At 41.6% G+C, this 13,224-nt stretch overlaps 1 protein-coding gene across 2 annotated transcripts in view; it reads left to right on the plus strand.

The window, feature by feature from the left end:
- Positions 1 to 11,998, plus strand: part of CHCHD3 (coiled-coil-helix-coiled-coil-helix domain containing 3) — a 165,203-nt gene extending 153,205 nt beyond the window's left edge. Inside the window, exons 7-8 of one of the 2 annotated variants that reach the window (XM_076346608.1) lie at positions 5,008 to 5,143; positions 11,269 to 11,998. In XM_076346608.1, the coding sequence (XP_076202723.1) occupies positions 5,008 to 5,143; positions 11,269 to 11,295 (163 nt within the window). In that variant the 3' untranslated portion in view covers positions 11,296 to 11,998. The remainder of the gene's footprint in view (positions 1 to 5,007; positions 5,144 to 11,268) is intronic. The other variant, XM_076346701.1, reaches the window with a different exon arrangement.
- Positions 11,999 to 13,224: the final 1,226 nt, after the last annotated feature.

Here is a 13,224-nt window from a genome sequence, read left to right on the forward strand (position 1 = left end):
GCAGAGATGCTGCTGGAAGGGGCTCTTTTTGGATGAGGTAATCTTAAAAAAAGAATAACCCCCTCACCACCACCTTTTTGTGTCATGATGGAAAATACCAGTGTCTTGCTGCTGTTTCAGACTTGTCACTTACACTTCATCTCCGAGCTGACCTTCTCTCTAGGTCTTCTCGGCTAGGCTTACGTTTTGCTCTTGCTGACTCTATGCAAAATATCTCAAACATGGCCTTTCTTGTCCATCTGCTCAGCTAAATCCATCACAACTCAGGCTACCAGCTGCTGCAACATTTTTTTTGTATTATTTTTGTTTGCCCCCTGGCCATGAGAAGTGAAATCTTGCCCTGATGATGGCTGTTGAAAGCAGTGCTGCAGATAATTTCCTACCCTGTGTTCACGTCATCTCCTTTCATCCTGCCACCGGCTTCCCCGTCAATGTTATCCCGTGCAAGTCACGCTTCTTTGCTTTTGAAGCCCTGCATGTCCCATTTCTGCTTCCCTGCTGTTTCCAGTTCCCTATTTACTTTCTCTCTGAACCACTCGGGACACCGCGTTCCATCCCTCACTCATCCACTTTTCAAACAAGCACCAAGTTTTGCCGTTTCTCAGGAGGAATTTCTGCTAGATGTAACAACATTAATTGATTAACTTCCCACAAATCCCTCTAAAAATCCTCTCGGTTGCTCATAAAGCACTTGAAAACAGTTAGACTGTTGCTATACTTAGCAGGCTGCCTATCGCGAGAATACAGATTGCCTCAGTTTCCCTGTTTCACCATCAGTTTGTTGTTTCTTATCTTTGTGTGCATTGCAAGCACGTTGAGAAAAGAAACATCCTCCTCCTGTTTTTTTTCTTTGCATGCTACCTAGCGCAGTTGGGGTCTGGTCACAGCGTGGCTCCTCTCCTACATCGCTAGGAGTAAATAAAACAGGTCAGGACATCGTCTCCAGGGCTCTCCTGTGCTGGTGCCTTGGGTCTAATTGGTAGCACATTCGTTTATAGGGTTTCGTTTTGGAGCTAACACTTCCTTGGACAACACTGGGCATGACCCGGGGAACAGCACACGCCGGGGACCGTCCCCAGTTTACAGTTTGGACGTGGATGCGCCCAGCTGCTTGCTTGGAGGGAAAGGCAAGATTTTACACTTAAGAGATGCGGGTTGTGCTGTATCGTGCTGCTTGGCCTTGGACCCAGAGGATCATCTGTGGTCTGTTTTATTATTAGTACAGAGGTAGCCTTAGATGCCAAGGGTTACACAAAGAAAAACAGACACTTTTGATAGGTGTCAGCATTTTAATGAGGAATAAAATTAAGCCCTGGATACTTCTGGCCATCTAATGGCACTATTTTTTGTATTGCATGCTGGGTTTTTGTTGCTATTTTTTTTCCCATATTTTATGACAATTGCCTGAAGTCCTGATCTGGTGGGATTATGCCAGATACCTGCACAGTTGGAAACTCATCAGCGATTCAGATTCCTTCAGTCAGAATGTCAGTTTTATCACAAAACTTGTAAAGCTTACCGTGGTGATTTCAAATTTCCTCTTTAGTAGACATTTTGTTTGAATGCCATGAAGGGGCTCCTTTCTCGGTGCCCCCAGGAGTACAATAAGCTATGCTCTTTGAGAGAGGCTAGATGAGTACAAAGTTACCTTCATTAAATTTTCTCTTCGTGCTTTAGCATAGAATATTTCTTTTTAAAACTCTCTCTCATTTTCTTTTGTGTTTTCATCCTATTACCTTTATGAGATTGCGGTGTATCAGCTTGATGGAAAAGGTGGGTGCGCGGCTCCCTCGGAGGTTTATTCCAGCACACAGAAATATTCTGCTAGCATGTGAGGTGCTTGAGGAGCAGCTGGAAAAGCGAAAGCAGATCAAGTAATTGTAAACTTAATAAAAACACGTCGTTACTAGCGTGCCATGTGGCGCACAGTGCAGATCAGTCTGCTGTTGATACTGACTTTTGCTGAGAAAGGCATTTTAGATTTCATGTGTGTTGATTCTGTAGTTATTGAGTTGCACTGAATGGAGATGATGGAGATCTGTCAGTTCCCTGGCAGTCCTGGTGCACTACTACCTTGTGTATTTTTCCTTCAGTTTAGTTGTGAAATTCCCAAGTGATTAAAAAAAATAAAATAAAATAATGGGGTACTTGCCCTGCCACGTGCCCCAAAATACAGATCTCTTTCGGGGCACAGGATAGTTCAGGGAAGGGACCTCCTGCTCGAAGCAGGGCCAACTCTGGGACCAGACCAGGTCCCTTTATGCATGCAGGTATTTAAAACCTCCACGTTTTTACTACAGATTCCACATAATTACGGATTTTGCACTATCTACCTTTTCTTACAAGCTTTTTCCTCAGCCAAGCCCCCCAGACCCTTAAATGCTTCTGTAAAATTACCCTTATTTATAGGAACATTAGAGAAGTTCTGTTTTAGGGAGATACTTCATTTCCCTTTTGAGGAGTTTCCTTGCTGTTGGCTGTTTCTGACCATCCATCTGGAGTCCTGTCATCCATCACCAAACAGAAATCAATCGCAAACCCTTCGGTGGGGTTACCATAATGGACATTGAAACCTTCTTTCCTGAACGGGAGATCCTGCAGCACGTGGTTTATGGCCATCTAATGTTAGACAGTAATCTCATTTAGCGTTTTCCCAAAAGTGCAAATAGTGCATTAGGGTAGCGTAACAAGCACAGCAGATCAATACGGGGACGGTGCTCTCCTTCAACAGATTAATCCAAGAAAATGGACTTTGTTGACTTGAAGGAAGTGGCCCTGTTCGCATTGACCTGCGTCAGGTCTGCAGTGCCTGGAAGGACAGGCAGTGGGCTGAGAGCATGTTTTGAAAAATCACCAGTGAAAAGTCATAGTATGAAAACAAGTAACTGTGGGGCAGGAGACGACGTGTCTTACAGGGCTCCGATATGGTTGGCAACGTAAAGAGTCCATTGAAGCATTCAAATAAGGAATAATACGTGACTTTGAATGGTTACTAATGGCACAGCTCAGGGAAAAAAGCAATCAAAAAAGCTCCTTAATGTGGGTTAGAGTACCCCCGTTGAAATGGCTTTAAATACGTTTACAGAATTTATGTAGCAAGTGTAGAGCAGCCCATTTCCTTCACTCTTCACCTTTATATAAGAAGTCACTTTAAAATCACTTGTGAATAAAGGCACAGCTAGATTTACTGTGTGTATTTTTTGTTAACTCATGGTCTATTGTATTGGTTTATCAATCCAGACCAGGGTTTCAGGCATTTAAAATGAGCTCTGCTTTAGGTGGACCTAAATCATCACCGCTGTGAGTCTTCGTACGTGGTGCTTCCTCTCGTACTCCATCCCGATACAGACCTTGCCATAATCAGTTGGTGTGCAGCAGTTTATGGTCATACATTTTGATGCCTAACACGCTTTTGAAGTGCTTGCTGATATCAGCAGAGGGGGGATTAAGGGAAAATCCTCATCCATAAGAGTCTACAGAAGTTTGAACTTTCAGATCATAAAGTGTGTAAGCACCTGGGACTGCATTTACATTCTGTTTTAGTTATTTCACAGTTGTACGGTAATGAATGAAAAGAGTAAGAGGAATGCTTTGTATAGGTATATACTGTAAAATCAAGGCAACTTAACATTCCTTTTTTTTGGTACTACATCTTGAGTGATTGCCAAGAAGTCATTTCCCCTAAGGAACAGCATTGTGCTTCGCGTTTCACTTTCTTACGGTAGTAAAATAGAGATCTGCCGTGGCCAATCAGCAAAATAGGAAAGAACAGAATATTCATCTGAGGATACTGTGGCTGACAAGTCTCATTTTTTTTGCGACATTATTGAACTGAAAATAATGTGGGCTGGAATGGATGTTAGAGCAGCCACTGTCAGGCTTTCCTGGTAGGGTAAGTGGGAAGGTTTGTTACGTATACAGTCCACACGCGTAAAGCAAATGGTTGTTTTCAGGGCATTTTCTACATTTCTACATTTTCATGTGTTATTTTCTACCACTGAAATAGTTTTTCTTTGGTGTGAAAGGGTTTTAACTGTGATTTGATTGTCTCTTATAGAAATGAGTACCTTAAAAAGTATCTGTAAAGTAAATGTCCCGTTAGCTTAAAATTTCAGTGGATATTTTGTCTCTGAAACACTTTGCCAACCCCCTTACTTTTGAAATAGGAAATTGTATTCCCACTTTAATTCTGTGGCACTGTCAGTGTGGATAACATTTTCTAGATTAATACAAATGACAAGATTTTTGTCCAAAAGAGGTTGGATTTTACAGGACGGACTAAAGAAGCTTGCTTTCCTTTGGCTTCCGTTGAAGGCAAAAAGCGTACTGCATCAGCCAAAAAGATGACAAGAGTAATGAGTCCATACAGTAAAGAAAATAGGCAAAATTCCAAAATAACTTGCACATTTGGTGTCATGATTAGAGTTGAGGTGATGGGAAGGAGGTTGCACCAAAATTAGAGGCTATCATCAGATCAGCAGAAGTAGGTTGTGTAATTTGCTGATGGTAGCAGGGTTTTTATATTCTCGAGGTCAGCCCAATGGGTGATTTCACTTTTATGCAGGAGCAATATTTAATAAGTAGTAAGATGATATGGTCATAGGGCTATACGGCGATGAAGCTTTCCTGTGGTTCTGCGACTGTTTTTCTAACGTAGGTGAGATCAGATGTGCTTCGTCATTGCTGGGATCTTCAGTTAAAGATGTGTGCTCATATGAAGTTGGATGTTAATTTTTTCTGCCCGCTGGAACCTGAGTACTGGATCAGGAGGACACTTGTGGTCCTAATAGCCAAACTTCTGCAGCTCACCTTGATGTTTGTGTCTGGTGTTACCCACTTTATAGCCCAAATAGCTCTAGAAACAGCCTTTGTTTATAACTTTAAAGTGTTTTCCTTCACTTCTATTATTTAGTTTACTTCCTTAAAAAAAAAATTTAAAAAAAGAGTTGCATCTGTCCTGAAATCTTTTTGAGAAGGAAACCGAAATGTTCTTTTCTCTTTCCCCAGGCGATATGAGTCTCATCCAATCTGTGCTGATCTGCAGGATAAAATTCTACAATGTTATCAGCAACACGCTCAGGAGACCCTCAGCTGCTCTGCCCTGGCTAGCCAGTACCTGCGTTGTGTCAATCATGCCAAACAGGTGGGTATAGAAATATTGCCACTGAATTAATGATGGAATGAGGAAGAGCAAAAGACTATTGGATTATCCAATTAGTCCTTCTTGCATGCTAAAGCAGTACTGTTCCCAGTTTGTATGTTCTCACAAGCTCTGTGGAGTCCACTTTCAATTTATTTAAATGCTAGGGTTTCCATCTCTTCCCTTGGGGAGCTCTTGTTCAGTGTAGTAGCTATCGCTGTTGGCAGATATTTCCTGGTATCTGCAGTTTTAGCAGTAAAACAAGGGGATTAAACTACGTGATACTACTTGTCATAAATATGACCTCTTTCAGTAAGAAACGAATGGATGTCTCAAACTAGATTGCTCACTGGTTGGAAGTCTTGATTTTTTTTATGTACTCTGAGAGTCTAAAACTACCGTTTACCTGGTCTTGCCCTCCTCTCGTCCAATTTGCTAGGATATGGGTTGGTACTGTAGATTATAAACTTTAATGCTTTATTAGTGCAGCATAAGGGAAAATGATAGTAATATATACATCTTTCAGTTAAAAGAAGCTAAAATTTCTAAACATGATTCTTTTTCAACAGCTTACATCTTTCAGATGTAGAGATGCATATGTTGACCTCAATTGTGTTCTTAAAGAAGCCAGTTGCAAATGTGCTTGTAGGCTATATATGTAGTGTATGTTAAAAGTGCTTAAATAAGTCTATTGATCCTTATTTCTGCTAAAATCTACGAGTTAATATTTGAACATATGAAAATGTGTGCACTAGTATGTTAGCAGAGACCCAGCAAGCATGTCTAGTATTTGATAATGATGATAATTTTCACTTGAGTTAATTCTGCCTGTACGGAAAAGTAGTAAGACTTCGACTATAATCATTCACTGTGACCTTTTTGCTGTTACACTGGTGCAGTCTTGCTCTGCTATTACTGAAGATCTTAGAACCACAGAATCATAGAATAGTTTGGGTTGGAAGGGACCTCTAAAGGTCATCCAGTCCAACCCCCCTGCCCTGGGCAGGGACATCTGCAACTAGAGCAGGTTGCTCAGAGCCCCGTCCAACCTGACCTGGAATGTTTCCAGGGATGGGGCATCCACCACCTCTCTGGGCAACCTGGGCCAGTGCTTCACCACCCTCAGCGTAAAACATTTCTTCCTTATCTCTAGTCTAAATCTACCCCCCTTTAGTTTAAAGCCGTTCCCCCTTGTCCTGTTGCAACAGGCCCTGCTAAAAAGTCTGTCCCCATCTTTTTTATAAGCCCCCTTTAAGTACTGACAGGCTGCAATAAGGTCTCCCCGAAGCCTTCTCTTCTCCAGGCTGAACAACCCCAACTCTCTCAGCCTTTCTTCATAGCAGAGGTGTTCCATCCCCCTGACCATTTTCGTGACCCTCTTCTGGACCCGCTCCAACAGGTCCGTGCCTTTCTTATGCTGAGGGCTCCAGAGCTGGAGGCAGTGCTGCAGGTGGGGTCTCCCCAGAGCAGAGCAGAGGGGCAGAATCCCCTCCCTCGCCCTGCTGGCCACGCTGCTTTGGATGCAGCCCAGGATACGATTGGCCTTCTGGGCTGCGAGCGCACATTGCTGGAGTTAACACTGCTTGTGGTCTAGTGCTATGTAAAACATGGTAGGAGCCAAGGGTTGCGTGGCGATGCTAAAGCTGTTCCTCAGTCTGCAGCACTTCATACATTTGTGTGGTGCTATTATTGTTAATTCTTTGTGTATATAGTTAGTACGCTCCTTTTTGCACAGGCAGCCTGCCTGGATTGGCAGTGCTGGAAGACAAACTCAGCTAACAGCTGTAGCGTGGTTGTTCTCTGAACAGTGCAGGACGAGGACAATTTGTGTGGCTGTCCGGGCAGCTCTAAAATCAGTTTGTGATTATTAAATGTTGTTGTCATCAGTGAAAACTTTAAAGAGGATCCATATCCACAACATATAAAAGTCAATGAGATCACCCTGTCCTTTTCAAATTCACCTCCTGCGGTATATCCTTTGGTGTTTCTCCTGCCCTCTTGTTAATGCACCAAGCTCCTGAGCTCCTTCATTTCCTTAAAAACTCTACAGCCTACCAGATAGCCCTGCTCATGAAAAATTTTCCTGATCTCCTAGCCTGAGGCTTTTTTTCATAAAGCTACTGACACTTCATTAATTTCGGAAAGGGGGTTGAGCCGTACTCAGACACCCAAGCGTGAGCAGTGCAACCAGCTTTGTCCAGGTGCCTTCCTTGGGCACAGGAGCTGCTGTGGCTCCAGCCGGCAAATTTTGCTCATCCACTTCTTCCCTAAGCTGTACAGTTCTCCATGACCTTTTGAACTGGATTTTTTTTCTTTAAATTGAATGGTGGGGTTTTTTTTAATTAATTCCTACTATGACAAACACTAATTGGTGCGTATATTTATTTTTTCTAAGTTTTCTCTTAGTTTGATTTTTGTATTCCGAAATCCAGTCTGAAGTTACTGGACCATGGGTGTTTCTGAGACATTTTAGAAAAAAGACCAGTGAATAATATTAGGTTGTTATGTAGTGGACTAGATTTTTGCCATGGCTTGCATCATCTGGGATACTAATTTACTGTACGTATAAGCCTATGTTATTTTAAAAGTAACTAGAAAATTTAGATTAATTAGTTATACATGTTTAAGCTGTAGCTAAAGTTTGTATCCGATAGGAATTTCTTCAGAAGGCTATGACGAGGATAAATTAATTCATGTTCAGAAGGTGCAAGAAAAGGAAATTGCATAAATATGAGCATTAGATTTTCAAACCCTTTTAAACACCTTTTTTGTTGAAGATCTTCAACCAAGCCTGTCAAGTAGTTAAAAGTGTTTCCTAAATGCTTCTTATTCTCTTTCACACATGCTTCAAGATGAGAATTTGGAGAGGTTTCTCTCTTATGATAACAGAGAGAGAGAAGCCTTTTATGATGGAAATATTTGCAAGCAGGAACAATTGTTTTTCATAATGAACGTCAGTCCTCTATAGCTCATCCTCCATGTGTTGCAGCTGTAATTGTAATTATTTTTACTCGCTGATTGCCCAGAGGTCCAGACAAACAGTTACTTTGAAATAATTGCTAGACGCTGTTATAAAATACTGCAAAATTACCTACTATGTGTGCTTGGTCAGAAGACAGAGGAGTGGGATAAATAGCAGATTCAGAAATGAAAAAGTTAACTGACAGTGGCTACAAGAAACAAACAAAGAAGAAAATTTGCTAGAGGGAATAGACCAAGATATTGAAAACCAAATAAGTTAACTAATCCGATTTCCTGGCGGTGAGTCTGGGCACTTGTGCTCAGGCTGAGCACACTCTGTGCTTTTCATGAATTGAATTTATTGACTCCTCTTTCTTTCCTATCTTGCTTATAATTATCTCACCCTCTCTTCTGTATGCTCCTTATTTCTCATCCTGTCTGTAATCTCATGTCTCTATCTGTCCTTTTCTCCCCTTGTTAGAAAGGCCCAGAGGGCTGTTAATGCAGAGGAGTTTGACACATTGTTGTATCTTCACTTTAAATCTTTTCCCAAAGTCATGAGAAGCTAGTGAGACAAATTAAACTCTATTATTAATGTTTGCATTTTATTATAATAGTAATGGAGAGAAAAACCTACTTAATGGAGCCATTAAGGGGAAGATACTAGGATTGTCTGTGGCATGTATTTGTGCTCCCACTGCTGAAGTAACTCCAGCCAGACCAGTCACTGCACTAATATGGACCATCCAGTGGCATTTTTATCACTTAGCCTAGTCTGCTGTCCACCGATACGGACAAGGTGGCTGTTAAAATACCCTTCCCCCCCCCCCCCCCCCCCCATTTTTCTTCCCCCCCCACCCCCCGGGCTACAGGGAGTCCTAATTCCTATATGGAAACACAACCAGACTATAGCTTAATGAAGTCTGTGCAATAGTTTCCTATTAGACCATTGAATTTCACAGGGATGCAAGTCTCTGCAGGCAGGTTAGATTTGAAAGTACTTCAAAGAATGATACCAGCAGCTGCTGGTGTCTGACAGCCTGGCTACAAAATGTTATCCTTCAGCCTCGTTGTAACCATTATTTTACTTTGTAGGATGGAGTGGTCCTTAATCATGCGTCCTAGACAGAATAAAACCATATTTTTAGCCTCATCCTCCAGTATTTTTACTAGATACCATCTTCCAATCTAATAGAAAAATATGTAAAATCGGTGTAGCTGGAAACACTGTGAACTGAAACACAATAAGAAGTCACTGTCTTTTATGGCCAGCATTTAAGACTTCCTTGATTGAAGGAAGCTTATTATGGAAGAATCAGACCAGGTTCCCTTCACACCTACATTGGTGTAATGAAACAAACACAAGAAAAAAAAATTAAATACATGAAGTGAATTTGTAGATACTGTTAAATGGCAAGAGTCAGTAAAGAACATGAAAAAAACCCCAAAATGTAGACAAAACCAAAGCAAGCCCTGGGACACTCCCAGTTGTCTGAAGATGAAATTTTGTGGGCAGAAATATGCATGTGATGAACAAGTACCTGCGATTTCTTTCCTTAGGACACTAAATGAAAGAAAAGTAACACGATTTTTCTCAGATCTTTTGGGAATTTCCTGCGTTAACTTATGCAGCGTTAAATTTACGTAAAGTTAATATTCAGCCCAGTGATGCCTTCGAGCAAGTTTCTGTAATACCACTGCAAAACGATTCTTCCAGGTAAAGTACCCTTCATCAGTTTTACAGGAATCTCCGTGGGGATGCTGTCAAACTGAGATTGGAGGTTTTGTTAACTAATAAAAGTTTCCCTTATTTTTGTTCGTAATAGCACCTAGGGAGCATAAAACCGACTTCTTTTATTTTGACAGCGCGTACTTCTCTACCAAGGATTCTGGAGAATATTCGTGATCACAAGGACTTTTACCATCTTTTCATGTGCACACTGTCCTGCTCCTTGGTACACCCCTTAATCCTTGCAGAAACACTGCTTGATCTAGTTGAATGGTTTGCCAGGTTATTTTTAGAAACAGAGGTTTTTCATTCCCTTTATTTTTAATTTTCCTTCTGTGTCTTAACTTCTGTGTCTCTGACAGTGCAGTCCAAACTCGCAAGACAATGTGCCCTGTCTGGCCAGGTACTGCTGCTCAAATACTTGAATCAGCAGTTTGTAGGTCTCTGTAAGATTTCAAGGTTTACATTTGGGCTTGCTCCTGACATAAATTATCAAATCCCTTCCTGCCATTTCTCACAAGGAGACTCATAATTACTGTCTTCCCCGTTTTATGGATTTTGTAGGCAAGAACAATAGATTGCCTTGCTCGATGTCGTAGTCCTCCAGTGAACCTAGATGGCCTCCAGCATTGCTTTTACTGCCTAGCCTGTCAGTGTCCTATTAGTTCCCACTTTCTGTTCTCCTTACTGATCTAGACAAGTAGTATCCGTACATGTGCTCGTTTCTGCAGACCCTTTATTTCTAGATCATGGCAGTAGGAAGTTCTTAGTAGAGCCCTACATACTGTCCTTGCAAGTCTCCATTTTCGCGGTAGAGGCCAGGACCTCTCTGAAGAGTCAAGGCCTTGATGGCAGAGCTTTCTAGTGTGGCAGGAGGAATAACTCTTGGACTACTTGACAGATCTATACTTTTAGCTCTGGGTGGCCTGGCTGTGCACAGGAGGTGATTAATGAAGCTCAAGGTCAGTGCAACATGTTCAGACTATTGAGATTTTGATTATAACTCAGAACACAGGAAGGAGGTAGGTAGGGGAGATCCTTAGCGTTGTATGACTTCAGGATGTGTTTCCTCAAGTATGTAATTGTTGGGAATGGGATTTATCTCATTGTAAGGTCACACGTTTTAATTTCCTTAATAGCCATAGCACTAGAGCCGTGGTAGCATTAGGATGGATGAAAAGGAATCATTACTGCAACTCTTCAGGCCTCCAAATGGCTGGCTCGTTGAGTCCTCGAATAGCTTCATTCTGCTTCTGTGACTTGTCTCTGTGATGCTGTGTATGTTGACAATGTTTCTTTTTCTATATTTTTATTTAAAAAATTGCAAATCCTAGGAAGGAATTGTAGCCAAACTTCAGGGAGTCTCTGGAACAACTTTGAGTTACTGAAATATGTGTTTCTCCCTCTCTCTTCCCCTCCCCCCTGACCATTTTCTTAGCAGAGCATGCTTGGGAGAGGAGGATAAAGGCATTGTCCAAATCAAGCACAAGACCATCAACTCTAATTTCAGCAGAAGAGCATTTTTTCCCAAGAATGATATGACAGCCCATTTACAGGGCAGACCAATAAAGAGAAGAACTGGAAGAGCCATTTCAAGAGCAGCAGCCATCACGGCTCAATCAGTGTGACCATTTGAAAAGCCAAGACCTGTATCTTATTACATCAGAAATCATACATCCGAAGATACTGTTCAGTCTTAGTAAAATCCACTTATGGGTGATTGAAGGAAGGAAAAGAAAAGAACCTTTCACTGACCTTAGAAAGGGGAAATATCCTTCAAATGCTGCTATTTCGTTGTAGAATCTCCTCAAAAACTTCTCGCTGTCAAAGGCACGGGTATGTAACACTTGGTGTGCCGGGACATGGCGGTGCTTTGTGAGCCAGTCAGCCGCTGCTCCTCACTGTGCAGCCTGTATTCGTTGCTCGTATTAAAGTTTTCCTTACAACGTATAATGACGTAAATTGTGCTTTAACTTATTTCACAAATTATGTAACTTAATGAAGTCTCTCTCCAGGCCTTCTGCTGGAATGATGTTAATGATCTGACACTTAAGATGTAACATGGCCTTTATTTACGTGAAATGATTCTGTTGTGCTCCTCGCTCCTATCAAGTACTGACGAATATGCCTCGCTCTGTACCAACAATAAATATATTTTATGCACAAGATTGATGTTTCAGTCTGTCTCTCCTTCCATTTCTCAGAGGCGGATGGTGTTCCCTCTGCTGTGTCAATCATGTTTTTCCAGCAGCTGTTATTGCTGAAGCTTTAAAGCATAGACTTTTATGCATAACCAACCTTGATTTCAGGAATGGTACTTACATATAACTGTTTTCCATCACAGCAACCTAAAAGGATCCCACGTGCTAGCGTGTTGCGATTCATGCACCACCAGTTTCCTTTCTTGGAAAGTACTTGTGAATGAAAGGGCAATCCAGCGCCCAAAACTGCAAGCCATCTTTATGCAAGTACCCAGTTTCCTTTAGTTGTTTTTGTTCGGATAACGACTGCCGCATTCATCTTATCAAGCAATTGTAGAAAAGCTTTTTACACAATAGTAGTAGTAACAGTGTCAATTGAGCAATGCATCTAGAGCCTTCTGCTATTTATTTACCTGTTCTGTTTCTCTAGTTGGCTACGTTTGAACTGCATCCTACTGTACAACCGCGAGTGCACCTGCGGATCTCATTTATATTCAAAATATTGCCAGTGACTCTCCTATTCTAATTATCAAGATGCTTTGTGAGTACTGTTTAATTAAGGATTTTTTTTTTACATGTGAAGCAACTGTAATATCAGTAGGAGAGGAAGATCCTGGAGTTCAATGTCAGGTGCCAGGTAAACTGCTTGAGAGAAATAATAGGGACATAAGCGACATGTTTACATGGTGACTTGCCGTAGTGTTTACAAATCAGCTAACTCACAAATTCTCCTTTATAATGTTCTCTTTTGTAACAGAGAGCCAAGAAGTTGGCAGATCCATCCTTGCCAGACTTAGAATTGGCAGCAAAATGCAGCACAGAGGAAAAGCAGACGTTTTTAAGGCCAGATGATTCTGTAAAATCGGGAGAAGAGCTATGTCGGGAAGGAAGGTCTCTGTTATTGCCAAATGTTTATTGGTTTCCCATCCTGACAGCCTTGAGCAATGGGAGTCAGTCTTGCTTGCTTTGTTCCAACTGTGTTTCGGGCTTCATTTGAGATGTTGTGTTCTTTAAACATCTTCTGTATCATCAGTAGCAGCATCTCTAGCGTGTGTTGCTTGAGCTCGGGGGATGCTGGTTGCGGCAAACAGGGTGTAGACTTTAAATTGCCTGCGTTGTGGACAACTTTTGACTTTAAAGTAGAACAGCAGTTCTGAATGTTTCTGGAGTGAGCTTCAGTTTGCCACCTCTTC

This window comes from Aptenodytes patagonicus, chromosome 1 (assembly GCF_965638725.1).
Source record: "Aptenodytes patagonicus chromosome 1, bAptPat1.pri.cur, whole genome shotgun sequence".
Lineage (NCBI taxonomy): Eukaryota > Metazoa > Chordata > Aves > Sphenisciformes > Spheniscidae > Aptenodytes > Aptenodytes patagonicus.